We start from the raw sequence: 21453 nt of genomic DNA, 5'->3' as shown, positions 1-21453 counted from the left end.
TCTATAACAACACACAGAACAAGTGTACAAACAGAGCACGATTTATAAACCTGGGTATAGGTAACAAGAGACAATGATACTTTCTTGCACCAATGGAAGTTATTTTAAATAATATTTTTATTATTTATAAAAGAAATACGGTGTTTCTTGCAGAACCAGTCTTATGAAAGATGCCTGATCAAATTCTCTTTTAAATTGAAGTGTCCTATTCTTTTCCACATAAAGAAAAAAACTTCCCCTTCATTTTTAGGAAAAAGAGATACCCAATTGTGAATGTTAGCTCATCTTTCAAGTAAATCACACACACACAAAATGTGTGTTTATGTTTCTCAAAAAGACAGATTTTTACAACACTGCAATTACATGTAGTAACTGTAAATCCTTGTTGGGAAAATTGTACCAGTTTGCCTTTTTAATATTATTTCTGGAAAATAAAAGATGAGTCATGCTTCAGGTGAAATAACAGGGACACATTTGATTATCACTGCTAATCATTTGTGTAATGGGTCAGATTTTTAAAAAAAAGCAAAAGACCAGACAGAATACCTTCACTGGTTGAAGGCAAAATCCTATCTACCCCTAATTGGAATGAAAGTGGAAAAGAAGAGGGATATCATGAGCAAAGGACTAAAATCCATTTGGGCCATATTTGAAGGTTGTTTTCTATTGTTTAGACCAAAAAGAAAAGGGCAGAAGAACTCTTTGGTATTTTGGCTTCTTAAGGTCTTCTGTCCAGTTATTTATTTCACAAGAACCAATATTAGCCTTAATCCAGGAAAGGCCGGCCAGCTGGCCGGCCTATCTACCTACCTACCTATAATTTAAATTCAATTTGCCAACATATAACACCCAGTGCTCATCTCATCACCTGCCCTCCTTAGAGCCAATCACCCAGTTACCCCAGCCCCCCACTCACCTCCCCTTCGGCAGAGTTTCCCAGAGTTAGGAGTCTCTCATGGTTTGTCTTCCTAATTTTTTCCCATTCAGTTACCCCACCTTCCCTTATGATTCCTTTCCTTATTTCTTATATTCCACACATGAGTAAAACCAGATGATAATTGTTTTTCTCTGATGGACTTATTTCACTCAGCGTAACACCCTCCCGTTCCTTCCACATCAATGTAAATGGTGGGTATTCGTCCTTTCTGATGGCTGAGTAATATTCCATTGTATATACATACAGACCACGTCTTCTTTATCCATTCATCTATCGAAGGACACCGTGGCTCCTTCCATAGTATGGCTACTGTGGACATTGCCACTATGAACATTGGGGTGCAAGTGTCCTGCAGTTTCACTACATCTGTATCTTTGGGGTAAATCTCCAGCAGTGTAATTGCTGGGTCATAGAGTAGCTCTATTTTTAACTTCTTGAGGAACCTCCACAGTTTTCCAGAGTGGCTGTACCAGTTTGCATTCCCACCAATAGAGCAAGAGGGTTCCCCTTTCTCCACATCCTTGCCAACATTTGTCATTTCCTGTCTTGTTAATTTTAGTCATTCTCTCTGGTGTAAAGTGGTATATCTATTTGTCTTTCCCCCAGTGACAAGTGATGTGGAACATTTTCTTATGTGCTTATTCGCCATGTGTAGGTCTTTGAAGAAATATCTGTTCATGTCTTCTGCTCATTTCTCGACTGGATTGTTTGTTTTTTGGGTTTAAGTTAAGTTTGATACGTTCTTTATATATCTTGGACACTAGCCCTTTATCTGATGTGTCATTTGCAAATATCTTCTCTCATTCTGGAAGCTGCCTTTGAGTTTTGTTGACTGTTTCCTTTGCTATGCAGAAGGTTTTTTTTCTTTTTAAGATTTTATTTATTCATGAGAGACACAGAGAGAAGGACAGAGACAGGCAGAGGGAGAAGCAGGCTTCATGGAGGGAACCTGATCCTGGAACTTCAGGATCACGCTCTGAGCCAAAGGCAGACGCTCAACTGCTGAGCCACCCAGGCATCCCCGTGCAAAAGCTTTTTATCCTGATGAAGTCCCAACAGTTCATTATTGCTTTTGTTTCCCTTTCAGGAAAGGCCAATTTTGACAACCAATTAGAGGTGAGAAGTTTGGTAGGGACTGATAGCATAATAAATATGTTATTACTTTTTTAAAAAAATGGGAGGGGGCATGGGGGTGTGGAGAGCAGAGGGAAAGAGAATCCCAAGCAGACCCCCGCCCCCCACCAGAAGCTTAGAGCCTAATGTGGGGCTTGATCTTACAACCCTGGGATCACAACCTGAACCAAAACCAAGAGTTGGACACTTAATTGTGCCACCAGATGCCCCATAAATGTGTATTATAAGATATGGACAGTTCAGAAGATCCATGAAAGCCAGAAAAAAACGGATCCGAGTGAGAAAAGAGCCATGTTAGAAGAAGTGGCTAATGTGGGGATTTAGCTCAGAAGAGGAGGAAATACAGGGAGACAAGTAGAGAATCTGTAAAATGCAGCACTTGGTCTTCTTGGTATTTTCTATGAGGGGCACAACAGATATAAAGAAACTATTAATAAAATTAAAGTCCTAGGCAAACAGGAATACAGTAGTGTTCTTGGCAAAGCAATTCTTGTTGCATATAATAAAAAATATGAATGGCTGGCCGTAGTATAGCTAAGCTAGGAAAAGGAATTGAGAAAAGTATGTGGGTTGGGTTAAAGAAAAAGTTTCATGAGACAAAACTGCAACTGACAACTATATATGCTACAGTTAACAATAGGGGTAAACAGAAAGATTTATTGTTTTGTAATTAAATATGGGATGGTATTTTTGAATATAAGTGCTAGGTTGACTAGGAATCTAAGAAATCATATTATAAAACATGACCATTGTGACAAGAGATACTTTTAACAAGGCTGAGGGCAGAAAGGATTTTTTTAAAGATTTTATTTATTTGCGGGGGGGGGGGGGGGGAAGAGTGAGCATGCATGTGCACACACTTGGAGCAAGAGGTAGAGGGAGAGAATCTTCACATAGACTCTCTGTACTGATCACGGAGCCAAGGCAGGGCTCAATCTCACAACCCATGAGATCATGACCTGCACTGACCTCAGAACCAAGAGTTGGATGCTTAAATGACTCAGCCACCTAGGCGCCCCAAAAGGATTTTTAACAAAAATTTTCTCCTTTTTACATCTGCATATGTAGTCAATGATAATGTAGTTAAATGGCTAGTACTTTTAAATAACAATGAGAACAGAAGATTCAAGAAAAGAGTTAATCCTTACCTATAAAGTAGTATATTTATTGAAGGATGATCAATATATAAATTTTATTTTTTTCCAATATATAAATATTAAAAAAAGATTGATTATCTATGACATTATTTGTAGAATTTTATTTAGAAAGAGAACACATTTATTCTCCATTCTAGTAACTTTCAACTTCTATTCTAGCTACATGGCCGTTTTGTTTTTTAAAAGTTTTATTTATTCATGCGAGAGAGGCAGAGACAGAAGCAGAGGAAGAAGGCTCCCTGTGGGGAGTGCGATGAGGGACTCTGGGACCACGACCTGAGCCAAAGGCAGACAGGCAACCATTGAGCCATCCAGGGGCCTTTCAATACATTACTAGTGATCAAAAGAACAGGGCAAAGAAAAACCTGAGGTCAGGAGCTACACATGTGAGAAAATAAGCTTGACTGAAAAGAACCTGGATGACAAAAAGTCATATACTATGTCATACTATTTCTTACTAGATGTTGGGAAACAATAGAGGACATTGTGAGAGAGGCGCAAGAGTGATATAAATAAAGCATTTAACCATCATAATCTAAGAATCAAAAATTTATATTCCATATGTAAATCCTTATGAAGAACAGTTAGTTCATGAAAGTCAGCATATCAGGTGACATGTTATATCTACAAATCTGTTTACAGTTTTCCCTCAATTTACTGGAAATTTACAAAAATCTTAAACACAAATGTTCTCTGATCTACTACACATAAAGGAAGGCAGCAGGGTCTTCTAAAAACTAAATTAAGGTTTTCTTAATTTTTTTTAAAAGGTTTTATTTATTAATTCATGACAGACATAGAGAGAGAGAGAGAGAGAGAGAGAGAGGCAGAGACACAGGCAGAGGGAGAAGCAGGCTCCATGCCAGGAGCCCGACGTGGGACTTGATCCCGGGACTCCGGGATCACGCCCTGGGCCAAAGGCAGGTGCCAAACCGCTGAGTCACCCAGGAATCCCGGTTTTCTTAATTTCTAATAGGAAGGAAGGCAGTACAGGTACAGATGCAGATAGGCTGAAAGATTTTATGGTTGGAAAAAGACAAAGTTCCCAATGGCTTCTATTTTCCCAAGGAATTATGAAACAAGTGTCGGCCAAGAGTAACTATTCAAAAAATGCTCTGATGGGAATAAGTAAGATGTTATCAGAGAACAGAGGAGGAGTATCATTATCAGTGTTGAGGTAGAGGGTAGGGGATGTTTAAAAGATAAACAGGAATTTATAAGGAAAAGGTAGGTAGGAGAAATAGGAAGAGCATCTCATACTTATGTCAGAGGCAAAGGAAAAGAGCATGTTCAAGAAACAAAAGGGCAGGACCTAAGAGGTCCAAGAATAGCAAGAGATAAGGTTGGATAAGAAGATACCAAAATTAGGGAGAGTCTTGTATGTAGTACAAAGGAGACTGAAATTTGTCATGAGGATAATCAGAAAAAGCTACTCAAGTATAATACACGTATTTATGTTGGTGGTCTTCACATCAGTTTGGGGAAAATACTTGTAAATTTAATATACAAGTACATTTAACACAAGATTAGGCCATTTATATATTACATATTTTTAAGTTTATTATCATATTTTAGTAATCTCTACAACCTATGTGGGGCCAAAACTCACAACCCTGAGGTCCAGAGTCTCATGCTCTGCTAAGCCAGGCAGGTGCCTCCAATTTTTATATTTAATACTTAAAATGTAGAGGCAGTATAGCTTAATGGTTAAGAGTACAAAAAAACTTTAAGATTTTATTTATTTATTCATGAGAGAGAGAGAGAGAGAGAGAGAAGCAGAGACAAAGGCAGAGGGAGAAGCAGGCTCCATGCTGGGAGCTTGATGTGGGACTTGATTCCAGGACTCCAGGATCACGCCCTGGGTGGAAGGCAGGCGCTAAACTGCTGAGCCACCCAGGGATCCCCAAGAGTACAAATTTTAAGGGCACCTGGGTGGCTCAGTCAGTTGGGTACCTGCCTTCAGCTCAAGTCATGATCCCAGGGTCCTGGAATCGAGTCTGCTTCTCCCTCTCCCTTTGCTTGTACTCTCTTTTGCGCTCTCTCTCTCAAATAAATATATTCTTAAAAAAAAAAAAAAAAAAGTACAAATTCTGGACCCAGAACTCCTGTATTCAAATCTTAGCTATGCTGCTTGGTGGTTGTGTGACCTTGGGCAAACTATGTAACCTATGTTTCTGTATTTTTAAATGGATGTTTTAATAGTAAAGAAAAAAATAATAGCACCTTCTCAAAGGGATGTTAATATATTAGTTAACATGGTATCCTATAAATGTTAGCTATTATTATTAAAGATACAGTTTTACCTGCTTTTTAATGGCATAATTTTCACCATCTTCAGCTTTCATTTTTTCAATCTTTTCTTCTTGTTGTTTTGCTTCTTTTTCATACATCATTTTTTCTTTGACCAATCTATAAATAAACCAAAAATGGTTCCAAGGATTAATTTTCTCTCTAGCAAACAGATCATAGGAGACAAAGAAACTATGTAAATATAAAATATACTTAAAATACCAAAGTATGTGTACTAGATAAGGAGGAGAAGAAAGAAAAATACTCTAGCCATAGATCTAAGTCTGATCCTCAAACCCTTAAGTCCTATACTTGTCTAAACCAAGTGTAATCTTCAAAGCATGAAGCTCTCAAATTTTTAATTAAAAACATGTTCCACTATAATAATTTATTTAAAATGTAAAAACACTCAAAATTATTATGTACTAGCCTTTGTCTTCCTTCTTTATTAATAGATATGTATTTTCAAACTTGTATACATGTACTTGAAACAACATAATGGAAAAAGCTCAGCTTACTGGAAAAAACAATTGGTATATTGCATGCCAAGTCCAAAACAAAGAAAGATTATATTGTTTTCAGCAATAAAATCGTTTAATAAGTATTTACTATTCATTTAATTTTATGCCTGACCTTCCTTGTGTGAGGGACTGGTTTTTGTCTAATCATTTGCAATAAAGATCTTTAAGTGGATTTCAAAACATGTTTTTTTGAAAAAGATTTTATTTATTTATGTATTTATTTATTTTAGAGAGAGAAAGAGTGCATGTGCACCAGAGGAGGGGCAAAGGGGGAAAGAATCTCAAGCAGGCTCCCTGCCAAGCGCAGAGCCCCACAATAGGGCTCGACCTCACCACACCAAGATGGTAATCTGAGTGGGAACCAAGAGCTGGAGGCTTAACCAATTGAGCCACCAAGGTGCCCCTCAAAATATAATTTTCATATTCTAAGGGGGTCTTTTTTTTTTAGGATTTTATTTATTTATTCTTAAGAGAGAAAGAGAGAGAGAGAGAGAGAGAGAGGCACAGAGACACAGGCAGAGGGGAGAAGCAGGCTCCCTGCAAGGAGCTCAATGGGGGACTCGATCTGCCAAAGGCAGATGCCCAACTGCTGAGCCACCCAGGCCTTCCTTCCAAGGGGGGGTCTTAATATAAGTTCAGAAATCTAAAAAGAAAAAAGTACTTTTGTTATACTACTTGAAAAGCTTCCAAATCAGATTTTAAATTTGGATTTAAATCCCCACATAAACTACAAACTAAATATTAAAAAACTAAAAATATGGTCCAGTTTGGAATTTTGAGGTGTGCAAGCAAGGCTCATTCTGTCTTTCATGATCTTGTGTCACTGACATAGATAAAAGAAAATATAATAAAATGATAATAATATTTACAGTAGAGTATTATAGGACCTTCATGCACTCGTCCTGAAGTAACTCACAGTGGAAAAAAAAAAAAAAAAAAACAAAGCAAATAATAGGTACAAAATATAAAATTTTATGTTGCAATGAATATAAACAAATAACAGAGGATACTTAAGAAACAAATAATAAAGGACACTTGGGAAAGTACTATTTCTGGTTATCCAAGGAGGAACTTCTAATGATGTGGGGTAGGGGGAGTCAGCTGGGAGTTAAACTTTTTTTGAGCTTTTACATTTGAGCTTATTCTTCATTTGACTTTTATAACATTCCTAATAGCTGAATATTAATAGAAAAAACAATCACAAGTAATGGACTATGATTATAGTCCTTCACCCATTTACTACACTTCATATAAAATGCCAATAGTTAAGTATTATTCACTGGCCTCATTAAGAGGTCTGACACTGAACACCACCCCTAGGATGATGTTCATCATCCTCATATGCTTCTCCATTGTAATGGTGCCATCTTTCCTGATTTGGATTAAAGTTCACCAGTTTTTTCAATTTTGAGTAATAAAATTTGCTAGCTATTCCTTTAGCAATATTTTCTAAATTTTCTGGAATAAAGCAAAATTCTTAGAAAGATACCAAAATATATCTAATCTTTTTAATTCTCTAAACACTGATCTCTTTTGCAAGCTTTGTAAACGCCATAGTTAACATAATACATATGTGTCATAATTTATTATACTTTAAAGGCATAATTAACTGAAAATATTTTCCATTAGTGTTACAAATCCACACCAACAGAGAAACAGCAAACCACAGAGAAACAGCAATTTCAAAATCTGGTCACTTTCAGTAATTAGACAAATACATGAGAGGAAATTATAAAACGAAGAGCAATAGAAAAGGATAGACATAATAAGGAAAAATTTACGAAATGACAATCATTAGGGGAGTGATAAATCAACTTAAATTACTTAATAATATAAGAATGGCATTAACACGATTTTTAAATATGTAGTATGGTGTTTTCCAAACTACTCCATGGTATACAAGTAAGCTTAAAAAATATTGCTTGCTGGGACATCTGGGTGGCTTGGTCGGTTAAGTGTCTGACTCTTGATTTTGGCTCAGGTCATCCTCTCTGGCTTGTGAGACTGAGCCAGGCATGGGGCTCTGTGATGGGCAAGAAGACTGCTTAAGATTCTTTTCTTCTCTCCCTTTACTCCTCTCCCAAAACAAAAAAACAAAGAATGTGTATTTTTGTATTGTTGAATGGCGTATTCTATAAATGTCAATTAGATCCGGCAATTTGATGGTGTCAATTTTTTATGTTTGTTGGTTTTCTACTTGTTCTATTTACAAAGAGAAGAATGCCAATGTGCGTACTTTCTAAAAAACAAACACTGTGTGCCAAGTTTTAAACATTTAAGATTTGTATTTGCATATTAAAAGATCCTAAGAAGTCCGGTAGTAGGGAAGTCAGTTTAACTTTTTTCAATGAAAAGCTTACTTGAGGCAAAAAGGACTTTTCCCCACCCAGTAATATCCAGAACAGTTGCCCTTCAACAGAAGTTTGAGACGTACATTGTAGGCATCTGTAAACTACACAAGTTTGTATACAACATATTTAAACATACTATTCATAAAATTCTAAATAGAATAAAAGTTTTGGGTATATCAAGAATTTAGAGACCTTGAGATTAAAAATTTTAGCTTAATTTGTCCTTATTTTGTAGTTTTTCTTACTGTAAGATTTTTATAGTAATAACTAAACTTGTTCTTGGGGCCATCTAATAACTAAAAGTCTAATACAAAGCTAAGGATACAGGATGATAGGCCAATGTAATTAATGATAGTAAGAAACTGTAATAGGTTGATATTAAGAAAAACATTGTCATGGATATTTTCAAACAAAAAAATCTAGAGAAAATAGCGTAATAAATCCCATGCATTCTTCACTGAGCCTTAATGATTAGTATTTTGGCAGCCTAATATCAGGTATTTCCTGCTACTTATTTGCGTACTTATTAGTATTTTCAGACATATCAAATTTGAGTTTTGAAGTTAAAGTCTGTGATTTCTACCCCACCTCCCCATTTTACCAACCATATCAAAAAATTAACTCAAAATGGATCAAAGATCTAAAAGGCTAAGATTATAAAGCTTTTGCAAGAAAACAGGGTAAATCTTTTTTTTACAACTAAATCTTGATGACTGTGAATTTTTATGACACCAAAACTGTAAGAAAAAAAGAAATAAATTGACTTCTGTCAAAATTAAAAACTTTTGTGCTTCAAAGGACACTATCAGGAAAGTGAAAAATACAACAGAATGAAAATATTTGAAAACCATATATTGGATAAGAAACTTGTATCCAGAATCTATAAAAAACTTAATAATTCAATAAAAAACCAACCCAACTAAAAATGGCTAAAGGGAATCTGAACAGACATTTCTCCAAATATATACAAATGCCTAGCAAACACATGAAAAGATGCTCAACTTCATTAGTTATCAGGGAAATGTACAAAACGACAGTAGGATATCACTTCATACTCATTAGAATGACTATAATGAAAAAATCAGGGAAAAAAAGTCAGATAATAATAAGTGTTGCTGACAAGGATGTAGAAAAATTGAAACCATCCAACACTGCTGGTAGGAATGCAAATTGGTACAGTTGCTTTTGAAGTTTGGCGACTCCTTAAAAAGTTCAACACAGTTACCACATATACCAGTAATTACATTCCTTAGTGTACACTCAAGAGAAATAAAAACATACGGCCACATAAAAACTTGTACATGAATGTTCATAGCATTATGAATAGGCAAAATGTGTAAACAACTCAAAAGCCCATCAACTGATGGAACAAATGCAATATGATATACCCATACAACAGAATAATATTTAGCAATAAAAGAAATGAAGTACTGATTTATGCTACAACATGGATGAACCTTGAAAACATTACACTAAGTGAAAGGAGCCAGACAGAAAACACCACATATTATGACTATTTATAGGATATATCTGGAATAGGCAAATCTACAGAGATGCAAGTCTCTAGTCCTGGTTGACCAGACTAGAAAAGCTGAGGAAAGAACTGCAAGGATAATAAAAGGTTTGAGGTTTCTTTTTGGGGGTGAACTGTTCTAAAAATGATTGTGGTAACAGCTGTACAACTCTATGACTATACTAAATGGATTATATACTTTACATAGGTGATTTGTACGGTATGTCAATTATATCTCAAAAAGCATTAACAACAACAACAAAGCAGCTTGTAACCACAAAGTCAGCCACAAGTACTGTACTTACTGGATATATTCACACTTGGGACTTATGACAGTTGAAGATTGTGAACATCATGTATAAGAAATGAGCATTTGACACAGTTTTAAAAACTGCTTTAAAAGTAGTTTTCAGGGCAGCCCGGGTGGCTCAGCAGATAAGCGCTGCCTTCAGCACAGGGCCTGATCCCGGAGACCTGGGATCAAGTCCCATGTAGGGCTCCCTGCATGGAGTCTGCTTCTCCCTCTGCCTGTGTCTCTGCCTCTCTCTGTGTGTCTCTCATGAATAAATAAATAAAATCTTTTAAAAATAATAAAATAAAAAGTAGTTTTCATTATTAAGATAAAAATATCCTCTAAGATTTAAGATTTCAAAATAAACTCATTAATGGGGATCCCTGGGTGGCGCAGCGGTTTGGCGCCTGCCTTTGGCCCAGGGCGCGATCCTGGAGACCCGGGATCGAATCCCACATCGGGCTCCTGGTGCATGGAGCCTGCTTCTCCCTCTGCCTGTGTCTCTGCGCCTCTCTCTCTCTGTGACTATCATAAATAAATTTAAAAAAATTAAAAAAAAAACTCATTAATGCATATCACTATAGATAATTCTCTAAGAGTTCCTTTTAAACAGAAACTTGCTGGGACACAGATGGCAAATGTTGCCAGCATGCTTAAACGAGTCCTAAAAATGCTTTTGATTCACAATGTTAAAAAGAATAAACAAAAACAGATTTGTTACCACATTAAACAACTAGGAAACTTAATTTAACTTATATATTAAGTCTGGATTTCTCTTGAATGTTTTTTGTAGGAGAACACTGGGGTTTCTTTCCCTCTACTGGATGGAGCTAAGTAGTGGCTACTACTTTTTTCAGATGAGGCAACCCTATTCACTTTTTCCAATTCACACAACTTCCTGTTTCCAAACATTCAGGCCTTACACTTGGTCCTTGGAAGCCAATAAGTTTGGAATCTTTGCTGGAGTAACTTGCATATCATCAATGCAACAGTGTTATCGTTGTTTTTTTATTATCTTTTTATCATCATGATTATTATTCAGAATATCAAGGATACTCAGAAACCACTGGGATTAGTAGTGACATTTTCACTATTCCTTTCTTTTAAAACCGTCTTATTTGAGAGAGAGCAAGCATGCATTCATGTGGGGGTGGGAGGAGGAGAAGCAGCTTTCCCTGGGGGAAGTGCTTGATCCCAGGACCCTGAGATCGTGACGTGAGCTGAAGGCAGAAGCTTAACTGACAGACCCACCCAGGAGCCCCTACATTTTCACTATTCCTAAAACCCAGGAGGTTATTACTAAACTCTCCTAGTAAATGAAAGTAGCTGAGATTGATAGGCTAACCGGAAGAAGCTCATTCAATTAACATCCTGTAATTCAAAGTCTTAGAAAAGGATTGGCAAACTATGGCCAATGAACAAAATCTTGCCTGCCACTTGTTTTGTATATTTGAGAGCTACAAATGAGTTTTGTGATTTAAAAAATATTTTTAATATGAAATTCCGTATTTTCAAATGGTTAACAAAAGTTAAAATATTTTGTGACATGTAAAAATCATATGGAATTGAAATTTTTGTGTCCAGCCACACTTGTTCATCTATATACCATCCCTGACTATTTTCATGCAATGACAGCGGAGATGAGTAGTTGTGATAGAACTGTATGGCCCACCTAGCCTAAAATATATACTAGAGCAGCCAGGTGGCTCAGTGATTTAGCGCTGCCTTCAGCCCAGGGCCTGATCCTGGAGACCCAGGATCGAGTCCCGCATTGGGCTCCCTGCATGGAGCCTGCTTCTCCCTCTGACTGTGTCTCTCTCTCTCTGTGTCATGAATAAATGAATAAAATCTTTAAAAAATATATATGTATTTATATATAAGTTTTATATATAAATAATATATATTATATATATAAATAATATATATAAACATATATAAATTGTTCCTTTACAAAACAGGTTGCTGAATCCTGACTTAGAAGACCTCTACTTAATTCTATCCAACTTCTCTTAACTACCAAAGTGTTTGTCACATTACAATGAAGCCAGTTTACGTTAGATCTTCCGTTCTTTAAAGAGAGGATTAGGTGAAACTCGTGACCTTTATACATAGTAGGCACAGACTGATTTAGCAGCAAAATATAATCTCCACTGACATGAAATTATAAACTTGATATATTCTACTTAATGTGAAGAGTCATGTTTCACTAAAGAAATATGTTTTTGATTATAAAGTACTTCTCCAGATGATATGAAAACATATTTCTGTTCTAAAATCTAAAAAATCTGAAATTCAGAAATACATATTGGCCCAGTGGTTTCATATATGGGATTACGGACCTGTATTAACATTTTGAATATTTTCCGCTAGTCCTTTTCTTTAAACACATGTGTAAAAATTTATGTGTATGTGTGTATATGCAAACAATTGGGATAATGTATGATTTTCTTTCTTTTTTATCATAGTTGACATATATTATTATATTACTTTCAGGTATACAAATATAATGATTCAACAAGTTTATACTTTATGCTATGCTCAATGTATCATTTTCAATATTACTAAGCATTCTTTGAAAAATATAGCTGTTAGTGGTTGCAAAGCATTTCACAGTGCCAGTATGAGAGCTTAATAAAGTATTACCTAATTGGACATTTAGCCCATTCCCATATTATAAATAATACTGTAATGAACATCCCTATTCATAAAGTTTATGGATGTGTAATATTTTACTACATAATATTTACTATCTACAGCTCCTACTGATTATTAAATTTATCTTTTCCTTTCCTGTACCATTTTCCATATTTTTCTCTTTTTGGTTTTATATCTCTTTAAGGTTTGATATGTTTATTGACACTTAAAGAGTGAAATCTGGCATTCTGTCTTCTGTGACTAAAATGAAATACCAAATTGGCTACAATAGGATAGACTGACTTAATATTTATATTTCATTTATTACTAATAATAATGAATGGCAAAGTGGCTTATCACATCAGTAGGAAAAGGAGTATTCATCAGTAAATGATCACTGGCTTATTGGAAAAAGAATTGCTCTAATTTCTTATCAGACACTATATTTTACAGAAAAAAAGTAGGATAAGAATTTTTTTTTAAAGAATAAAACTTCCCAAAGCTGGAAAAGAAACAATAATCTTAATTTAAAGAGCCTCCTAAGTACCAAACAGAATCAATGAAAAAAACCCACATCTATGTACACTGATAAAAATTCCCAGAGATCCATGAAAAAGAAAGCTTTTAAAGAGAAAATAAGTCACCCATAAAAGGAAAAAGAAAAAAAGAGATTGACATTATATTTTACACTAGATAACAGAAGACAATGGAGCAATCCCTTTAAAGTTCTAAGAGAAAATGATTAATGACTCGGATTTATAATTTTAATAGTGAGGGATACATTCACTAACTCACCCAGCAATCATTCACTGAGGGGCTACTATGTGCCAGGCGTGATTTTTTATTTATTTTTATTTATTTTTAAAGATTTTATTTATTTATTCATGACAGACACACAGAGAGGGAGCGAGAGAGGCAGAGACACAGGCAGAGGGAGAGGCTCCATGCAGGGGGCCGGACATGGGACTTGATCCTGGGTCTCCAGGATCCAGCCCTGGGCTGAAGGTGGCGCTAAACCGCTGAGCCACCCGGGCTGCCCAGGCATGATTTTATATATCAAGGATATAACAGTGAACAAAACTACAAAAATCTTTACCATATAGCACTTTTTAGTGGGGAAACAATAAATAAATAAATAAGCAAAACATACAGTATGTTTGAATGTGATAAAAGTACTTTAAGAGAAGAAGCAGTAAAGAAAGATTGGGAATATATGGGATTTGCTATTTATTTATTTATTTATTTGCAATTTAAAATACAATGGTCAGGGAAGGCCTTTTTGAGAAGAGGTTATGGGAGTTAAGATTTGAAGGAGACAATAAGTCATACGGATAACTGATGAAATAAGTCATAGTCATTAGTTCTATAAAAAAAAATTCAGGAAGTTTATCTGCAATTCCTCCTTTCTGAGAAATTTACTTAAGAATGTACTCCAGCAAACTGAAGATAAAAATCAAGAAAAAAAAATCATGGTCAAATAAATGTAATGGGGATCCCTGGGTGGCTGAGCGGTTTAGCGCCTGCCTTCAGCCCAGGGCGTGATCCTGGAGACCCGGGATCCAGTCCCACGTCGGGCTCCCTGCATGGAGCCTGCTTCTCCCTCTGCCTGTGTCTCTGCCCCCCTTTCTCTCTGTGTGTCTCTCATGAATAAATAAAATCTTAAAAAAAAACATGTAATGGTCTAATGAAGAAAAAAAAAATCCCAGGATTAAAACTATCCTGTAGGCCTGGCCTAAAATCTTAGTGTGGAATCTGTAAGAGTATCTTTAAGAAGAAGAATGGAATAGATTCTAAGGAACAAATACAATGAGTTGAAGATAGAAGAGAAGTCATGTGGCTTTTTCCCCCATTCTCAATTAAAAGAAAAAAAAAAAAAAAGACAACTGGAAACTCCAAGAAAAGCACTCTTCCCCACCCCCTCTAGTTATGGTTGTAATATGAAGCAATTATGAAAAGGAAAATTCATTTAACTTAGTTTTGCAAGAATAATCTCCTTTGGGCAGCATAGGATCCACTGGGGAAAAAAACAAAACAATAATCCTTTGCTATACACCATATTTAAGACAATATATAATCTAGTTATTCATTTTCAACCTTTACAATAGAACTATGAGCAAAATACATCTTTCCCCATTTGTCTGATTTGTGTTTTTAATGTCTGTTTAAAAGCTAAGGTATGCCTACCTATTTTTTTTTTCTCATAAAAACCATGATATAAGTGATGGCTAAGATGACCTCTGGCCAGCCAATAAAATTTTAGCATTTTATAAAAGTTTTATCAACACCTGTTTAGCCAATTTCCTGTATTAAATCCCTGTTTGATTGAAATCCCTAGCATGATTTCCTTTTTCCTGATTGGTACCATTCTCCTCTACTGACCTAGCTATTAACAACCTCTTCTGTCTCTGAACAAACAAACAATACTTTTGAGATGTTTACTGTGCGAGAGATAAGGAAGAAAATAAACTTTTATCAAGGGCCCAAATACTTATAGTCCTATTTCAGTATCATTCCCATTCTATAGTCACTTGTTAATTATCCCTCCCTACAATGTTTTTAAAAGTCTTTATATTTAAATAGAACTGACCCAGAACCAATATTTCAGAAATGAATACAAGCTACATATTATTTCATGAAACTTTTATCAAAAAATAATAATAATAAAATCATGCTGAAAACAGCAATGCTTATAAAAAGTTAGGTTGGAGAAATGACTTTTAATGTTTTAGCACTTCCAATGGCAATCATCAAGCCTGCTTCCCCCAAAACTAGCCCTATGATAAAGTTCAACAGTTACAACTCAAAAAGAGACAGTTACAATATTGGCATCCCATATAATATACAAGAGATTTAGACAAAAGCTTGAATCATTTAAGTTAAAATTAAATATGATAATAAAAGCAGTTAACATATAGTGATCATTTACTATGGGCCAAATACTATGTCAAAGCATGCTACATGCATCATGGCACTAAATCCTCAAAAACAACCCTATAAAATAGGTACCCTTATTATTCCCATTTTAGTAATAACTAAACTGAAGTTCATGGAGCTTGTCCAAGTTCTCATAGCTATACAGTGCCAAAGAACTGCTTCATTCCATAGTTATTCTTAGCTACAAGTGATACACTTATTTTTAAAAGTAATTCTTAAACATTTGAATACATTTTAAAAATAGGCTCAAATGCAACAGGCATTATTGGTTGCCTATCCAACAGCCACTTCATACCTGCCAACAGAATTTTATGATCATACAAGCAGCCATGTCCTTCAAAGGAAGAAGCCACTTGCCAAATGGTAGCTTAGGCATGTATATGTGACTCATATACAAAGCTTATGGCCAAAGCTACATAAGAGCTATTCACTGATGGGTTCTGAAAAGGTTGCTAAATTTGTAAATGCAATATAAGTAGATATAATCCTGTTTTCTTCCCTAGACATCATCATCTGTGATGGCAGGTCCATGGGATCATGTGAGGATCCAGCCTAAAAGGACAGGTCATTGTGAGATATCAGAGAACTTGAATTTTGTGATCATTATCAATCTACTCAATTAACCAACTCTGAAAGCACCCTACCTCTAGATTTCTTATTGTATGAGATGATGAACATCCTTACTGTTTAACCCACAAATAGCCTGATTTTCTGTTACTCTGAAGCTAACAGTCATTAACAGCAGAAGGTTGTTCTGCAATTATGAAATAACGCTTTCTTACTTGGACTAATTCATTCTGAACTAATAAATCACTCAGAAATTGAGATACCTCATTTTTTTCTTCCCATATACAAATAAGCATGAAAAAAGTAAAAAGGAAATTACCAATTACTCAATTTTATGTTTTTTACTGTTTTAACAAATACTCCACATTAATTTTGTGCAAAAGTCTCTATTTCACACTTAAGACTAAACCTGTGTAAAACTTTGGATTTGGGGCTTTTGAAGACTAAGGGTACAGATACCAGCACAGAGAAGAAATACAAAAGTATATTGGGACAAAAACACCAAGAAAGATGCAAGGAATTAAAAATCTACTTATTTGGGAAAATGCAAATGGACAGCAAATTAGAGGCTTAGCCCCTGAATTAAGAATTCACACTACTTCCTTAGTAAGAAAGAACTATAGACTGACATCAGAATCTGATGATTTAATACTTATGGTCTATATAGAAAGTGTATGTACTAAAAATACGGTTGAGTTTTAGTGATTCTCCACTAATTCTTTCGTGGTCACTGTAAAGTCAAGTCAGATTTCCCCAAATTTCAATTAATAATTATAGCCAAAATTTTGGGGAATAGCAAAACTAAGGAAGAACTTGCTATAGTACTATCTTATAATAAACAAAAATGTGCTACACTCAAACATACATCAAATGAGATAGAGCTTTTTCTTAACAAAATACTTTTTCTCACTCCTTCTGTCCCAACTCCACTCATTCTTCAAAATTAAACTCAAATGTCCTTGTCTTTTGGAAGGACCACACTAATCTCTTCCCTGCCACTCCCAAGCTGCTACTGTAAATACTTCCTACAGATCTTGATAGCATATAGGATTTATCAAAATAGGTTAAAAATTTTTGTCTAGTTCTGGAGCTCCTGGGTGGCTCAGGTGGTTAAGCATCTGCCTTCAGTTGAGGTCATGATCCAAGGGTCTTGGGATTGAGCCCCACAGTGGGCTTCCTGCTTAGTGGGGAGTCTACCTCTCCTCTCTATGGCCTCTCTCCTCCACTTGTTCTCTCTCAATAAAATCATAAAACAAAATTTTTGTCCAGTTCTACACTTGATAGTGGATGCTCAATGATTGAAAAGGTGTCTCCTCCTCTCAGCACCTATCAGAGTATGTGCCTCACAGATATGTTTACAGAGTGAACTCACAATTATCCTGAGAAGTAAGCAGGGCAAATGGGAAACTGTGATTCACAGAGATGAAATGACTCACCTCATGTCAGTTGGCCAAGCAATGGTGAATGAGGATTTGAAATTATGACTTCTAACTTCAAGTGTCAATACTAACACATCATATTGCCTTATGTTTGAAGGAAATAAAGCAATTTTCAAAATTTAAATTTCTTTTATCTGTTCCCAAAGTAAAACCATTCTATGGTTAAAAATCTGAATAGTACAAAAGAGTTCAAAATGAAAACCAACCTGCCACCCACACCCTACCCCCACTGGCTCAGTTCCCTTTACTGGAAGGAACAAGTTATCAACTTCTTGTGTATCTAAATGAAAGAAAGTAAATGTGTGATTTACCGTATTTGTTACCTTATCATCTTCCCAGTACTCTTCAATTAATTACCTATACTGGAGATATTTCAAGTTATAATCACTGCTCAAATGGAATACATGCTTTAGTAATTTTAATAAATACGACAGGACATTCTATAAACAGCTAAGATGATACATGACAAATACAAAACCAGTATCACGGGCAGCCTGGGTGGCTCAGCAGTTTAGTGCCGCCTTCAGCCCAGGGCCTGATCCTAGAGACCTGGGATCTAGTCCCACGTTGGGCTCCCTGCATGGAGCCTGCTTCTCCCTCTGCCTGTGTCTCCACCTCTCTCTCTCTCCTGTGTATTCTCATGAATAAATAAAATCTTAAAAAAAAAAACAAAACCTATTTTCTTTGCAATATTATGAATCTCAGGGTCTAATACATGTATCAGGAATTAATAATTAAAAAACCAAAAATGTAAAATTAATTATTTCACTAAAGCTCTAAACTGTCCCTTAGAGATTTTTGCGATACCAGTTAGATTGAAAAATATATATTAATGAAAGGGCTAAAAACAGTGAATAGCCTCTGCTTGAGTTTGTATTAAAAAGTAACAGTACCTCACACAGCTGCTTCATCTCATACAAAAACCTCTTGACAGTTTTAATTACCACCTAAAAATCACAAATCTCTCTGTACACTTGATTTTTTACCTTCTGTCCAGACCCTTATTTCTGTCTTAATAACATCTCTATTTAGACATCCTACCAGCAGCCAACTGAACTAGGTTGAAAAGTGAGCTCACCATCCCACTCTAAAATGATACCCTTTTTCCCAACCTCAGAATCATACAAGTACTAGATAAAGTAGCTTTGGCTTGCAAGCTCAATATAGGCCAAAGAGTGTGACGCAGCTACAAACCAAACCAAACCAAACCAAACCAAACCAAACCAAACCAAACCCAGCCAATTCAATCTTAGATGCATTAAAAGAAGAAAACTGAAAACATGTTAGCTAAACAGTATGGTATTGGAAGAATGAAATCTGAACTATTATTATTCACAATTTACTTTAAATTTGTTAAACATAACTTAGATCTAAAAGGGATTTGAGAGATGCCTGGGTGGCTCAGCGGTTGAGAGCCTGCCTTCAGCTCAGGGCGTGATCCCAGGGGACAGGATGGAGTCCCACATGGGGCTCCTTGTGGGGAGCCTGCTTCTCCCTCTGCCTATGTCTCAGCCTCTCTATCTCTCATGAATAAATAAAATCTTTAAAAAATAAATAAAAGGGATTTGAGGCAGCATCTAAGGAAGACCCTGACAGTATTATGAACAGAGCAATTTCCAACACCATCATTCTGTTCTGTGAAACAGTTCAGTTTGCCTAGAACATTAGAAAAATGATGAAGTATATGGTTAGTCCAAATTAATTTACCAAAACTAAAATGAGCATTTAATGAAAATAATTTTAGTTGATTCATGACTGTCACTTCTCATAAATAAGTTAACATCAGGCTATCTGAATTTTACCAAATTATAAAATAAGCCCAATTTAATGATATTTTACTATAGTAATTATTCTTGGTGATCCATGAACTCGAGTTATTCTTGGAATTACTGAGGAGAACATTTGGGAGCTAACTATGGGATTCTTTAGTCGATCTTAAGGATAGAGAAAAACTCATGGCTTTGGGGTTAAAGAACATTATACAAAGGTACTTTTGATATACAACGTATTTTTTCATTTTGTTGTACACTAAGATATATTCATTAGGTCAAAATGGTTCAAGAAGAAACAAAGCTTTCTTACTAATATTGAAGACTTGTTTAAGGCCCTTTATCACAGAAGAATGACAAAATAGTCATTAACTGATCATTTTCATTCAGAAAAATATAAGAGCTGAAAATAATTTTCATACTGTATTCCTATCTAAAGGTATACATATACAGTAATTTGGTACATGCTCAGGGGCCTATTTAAAATATGTATTTATTTTGTACTTTACCATGTTTAAATCTTTTTTTTCCATTCAAGCAAAATTTTTAAGTATTTAACTGATTAAATATTTGGTAATGATACTTGATATAGAGCTGAATGTGACACAATTTTAACATCTAGTAAATCTAGTTTTAAAAGTCAGTATAGTAAAATTTTTTGCATTATTCTAGGATTAGTGATTCCCAATGACTCTTGATGACCTACAAATCTTTGTCTATGTTTCATTAATTACAGTCTATAGTTTTTAAAATGTTTGTATACTTCTAATATTTCACCCTTTTATTATTCAATTGTTTACTCGGAGTAAAATAGTCGTTTTACAGCCTAACTTTCTGAGTTTGTCAGTAATGTTACATTTTGGGGTACCAGGGAGTGGCCTGGGCAGTTAAGCATCTGATTCTTGATTTCTGCTAAGGTCATGATCTCAGGATTATGAGACTGAGCCCCACTTTGGGCTCCATGCTGGGCATAGAGCCTTGCGTAAGATTCTCTCCCTCTACTCCTCCACACTCCCTCTCTAAAATACATACATACATACATACATACAAAATGTTGGGTTTTCACAACTGGAGGCCCACTACGTTTAGTTAGCTCTTGCCCCAAGAACAATCCATTAGCATGTAAAAACAAATCCTCTAACTCTATCTCACCAAACCAGAAAAATACACAATGGATTTTATGGCATTTTAAGAGCATCACAATGTTTTGCAAATTGTTGTTCTCTACAGTCTTCCTGTACTATTTCAGATGAATTATTCCATAGAATCTTTCAGGATCCTGATTCTGTGGATAGGCTACCATGATTACATATGGACATACCTCTAACAAACACCTTTCTCTGGTCAACCTTAAAACCCAGGTAATAAATGCAGCACTTAGGGTTAAATAAAAACATGGGGCAGGACACCTGGCTGGCTCAGTCTGTGTAGCATGTGATCTTGACCTTGGGTTTGTAAGTTCCAGTCCCATGTTGGGTGTAGAGATTACTTAAAAATAAAATCTTAAAAAAAAGACATGGGAGCTGGCTCAAGCTTGTTTATATGTAGAGGTCAAATCTATCTTCTAATTCACCATGTAAATATAACCAAACTGCCAATTTTCAAATGTGGTAACAATTGTTTTCTCTCACAGAAAACAAAGGCATGCTCTTCCAAGAGATGTTAAAAGATAAAGATTTTTATGAATAAAGCATAGGAAATACTGCATACTGTAGTCCACTCTTAAAGATTCACAGAGTGAAAGCTTTTGAATAATCCTATGAGGAAACTTGTTAAACTTTATCTCAGTCCCTCTCAAATTAAATCGAGCACAGAACACTTTTTCAACTCACTCACTCACTCTTGCATGATCTTGCAAACCATATTCTATACAATACCTACTTGGAATCCTGAATGAGAGGCGGTAATCAAAATTC

The 21453-nt window shown here is 35.5% G+C and overlaps 1 protein-coding gene across 2 annotated transcripts in view; it reads right to left on the bottom strand.

Annotated features, from left to right (window-relative positions):
* The window catches only part of TBCA (tubulin folding cofactor A), a 75622-nt gene that overhangs the window by 14505 nt on the left and 39664 nt on the right, over window positions 1-21453 (bottom strand). The window contains exon 2 of one of the 2 annotated variants that reach the window (XM_077867345.1): window positions 5532-5637. The exons of the other annotated variant lie outside the window; for it this stretch is intronic. Coding sequence (XP_077723471.1) covers window positions 5532-5637 — 106 coding nt within the window. The remainder of the gene's footprint in view (window positions 1-5531; window positions 5638-21453) is intronic. 2 annotated transcript variants of the gene reach the window in all.

Source organism: Canis aureus, chromosome 2 (assembly GCF_053574225.1).
Source record: "Canis aureus isolate CA01 chromosome 2, VMU_Caureus_v.1.0, whole genome shotgun sequence".
Taxonomy (NCBI): domain Eukaryota; kingdom Metazoa; phylum Chordata; class Mammalia; order Carnivora; family Canidae; genus Canis; species Canis aureus.
Note: the sequence above shows the minus strand (reverse complement) of the source record. Positions and strands in the feature narration are given on the sequence as shown.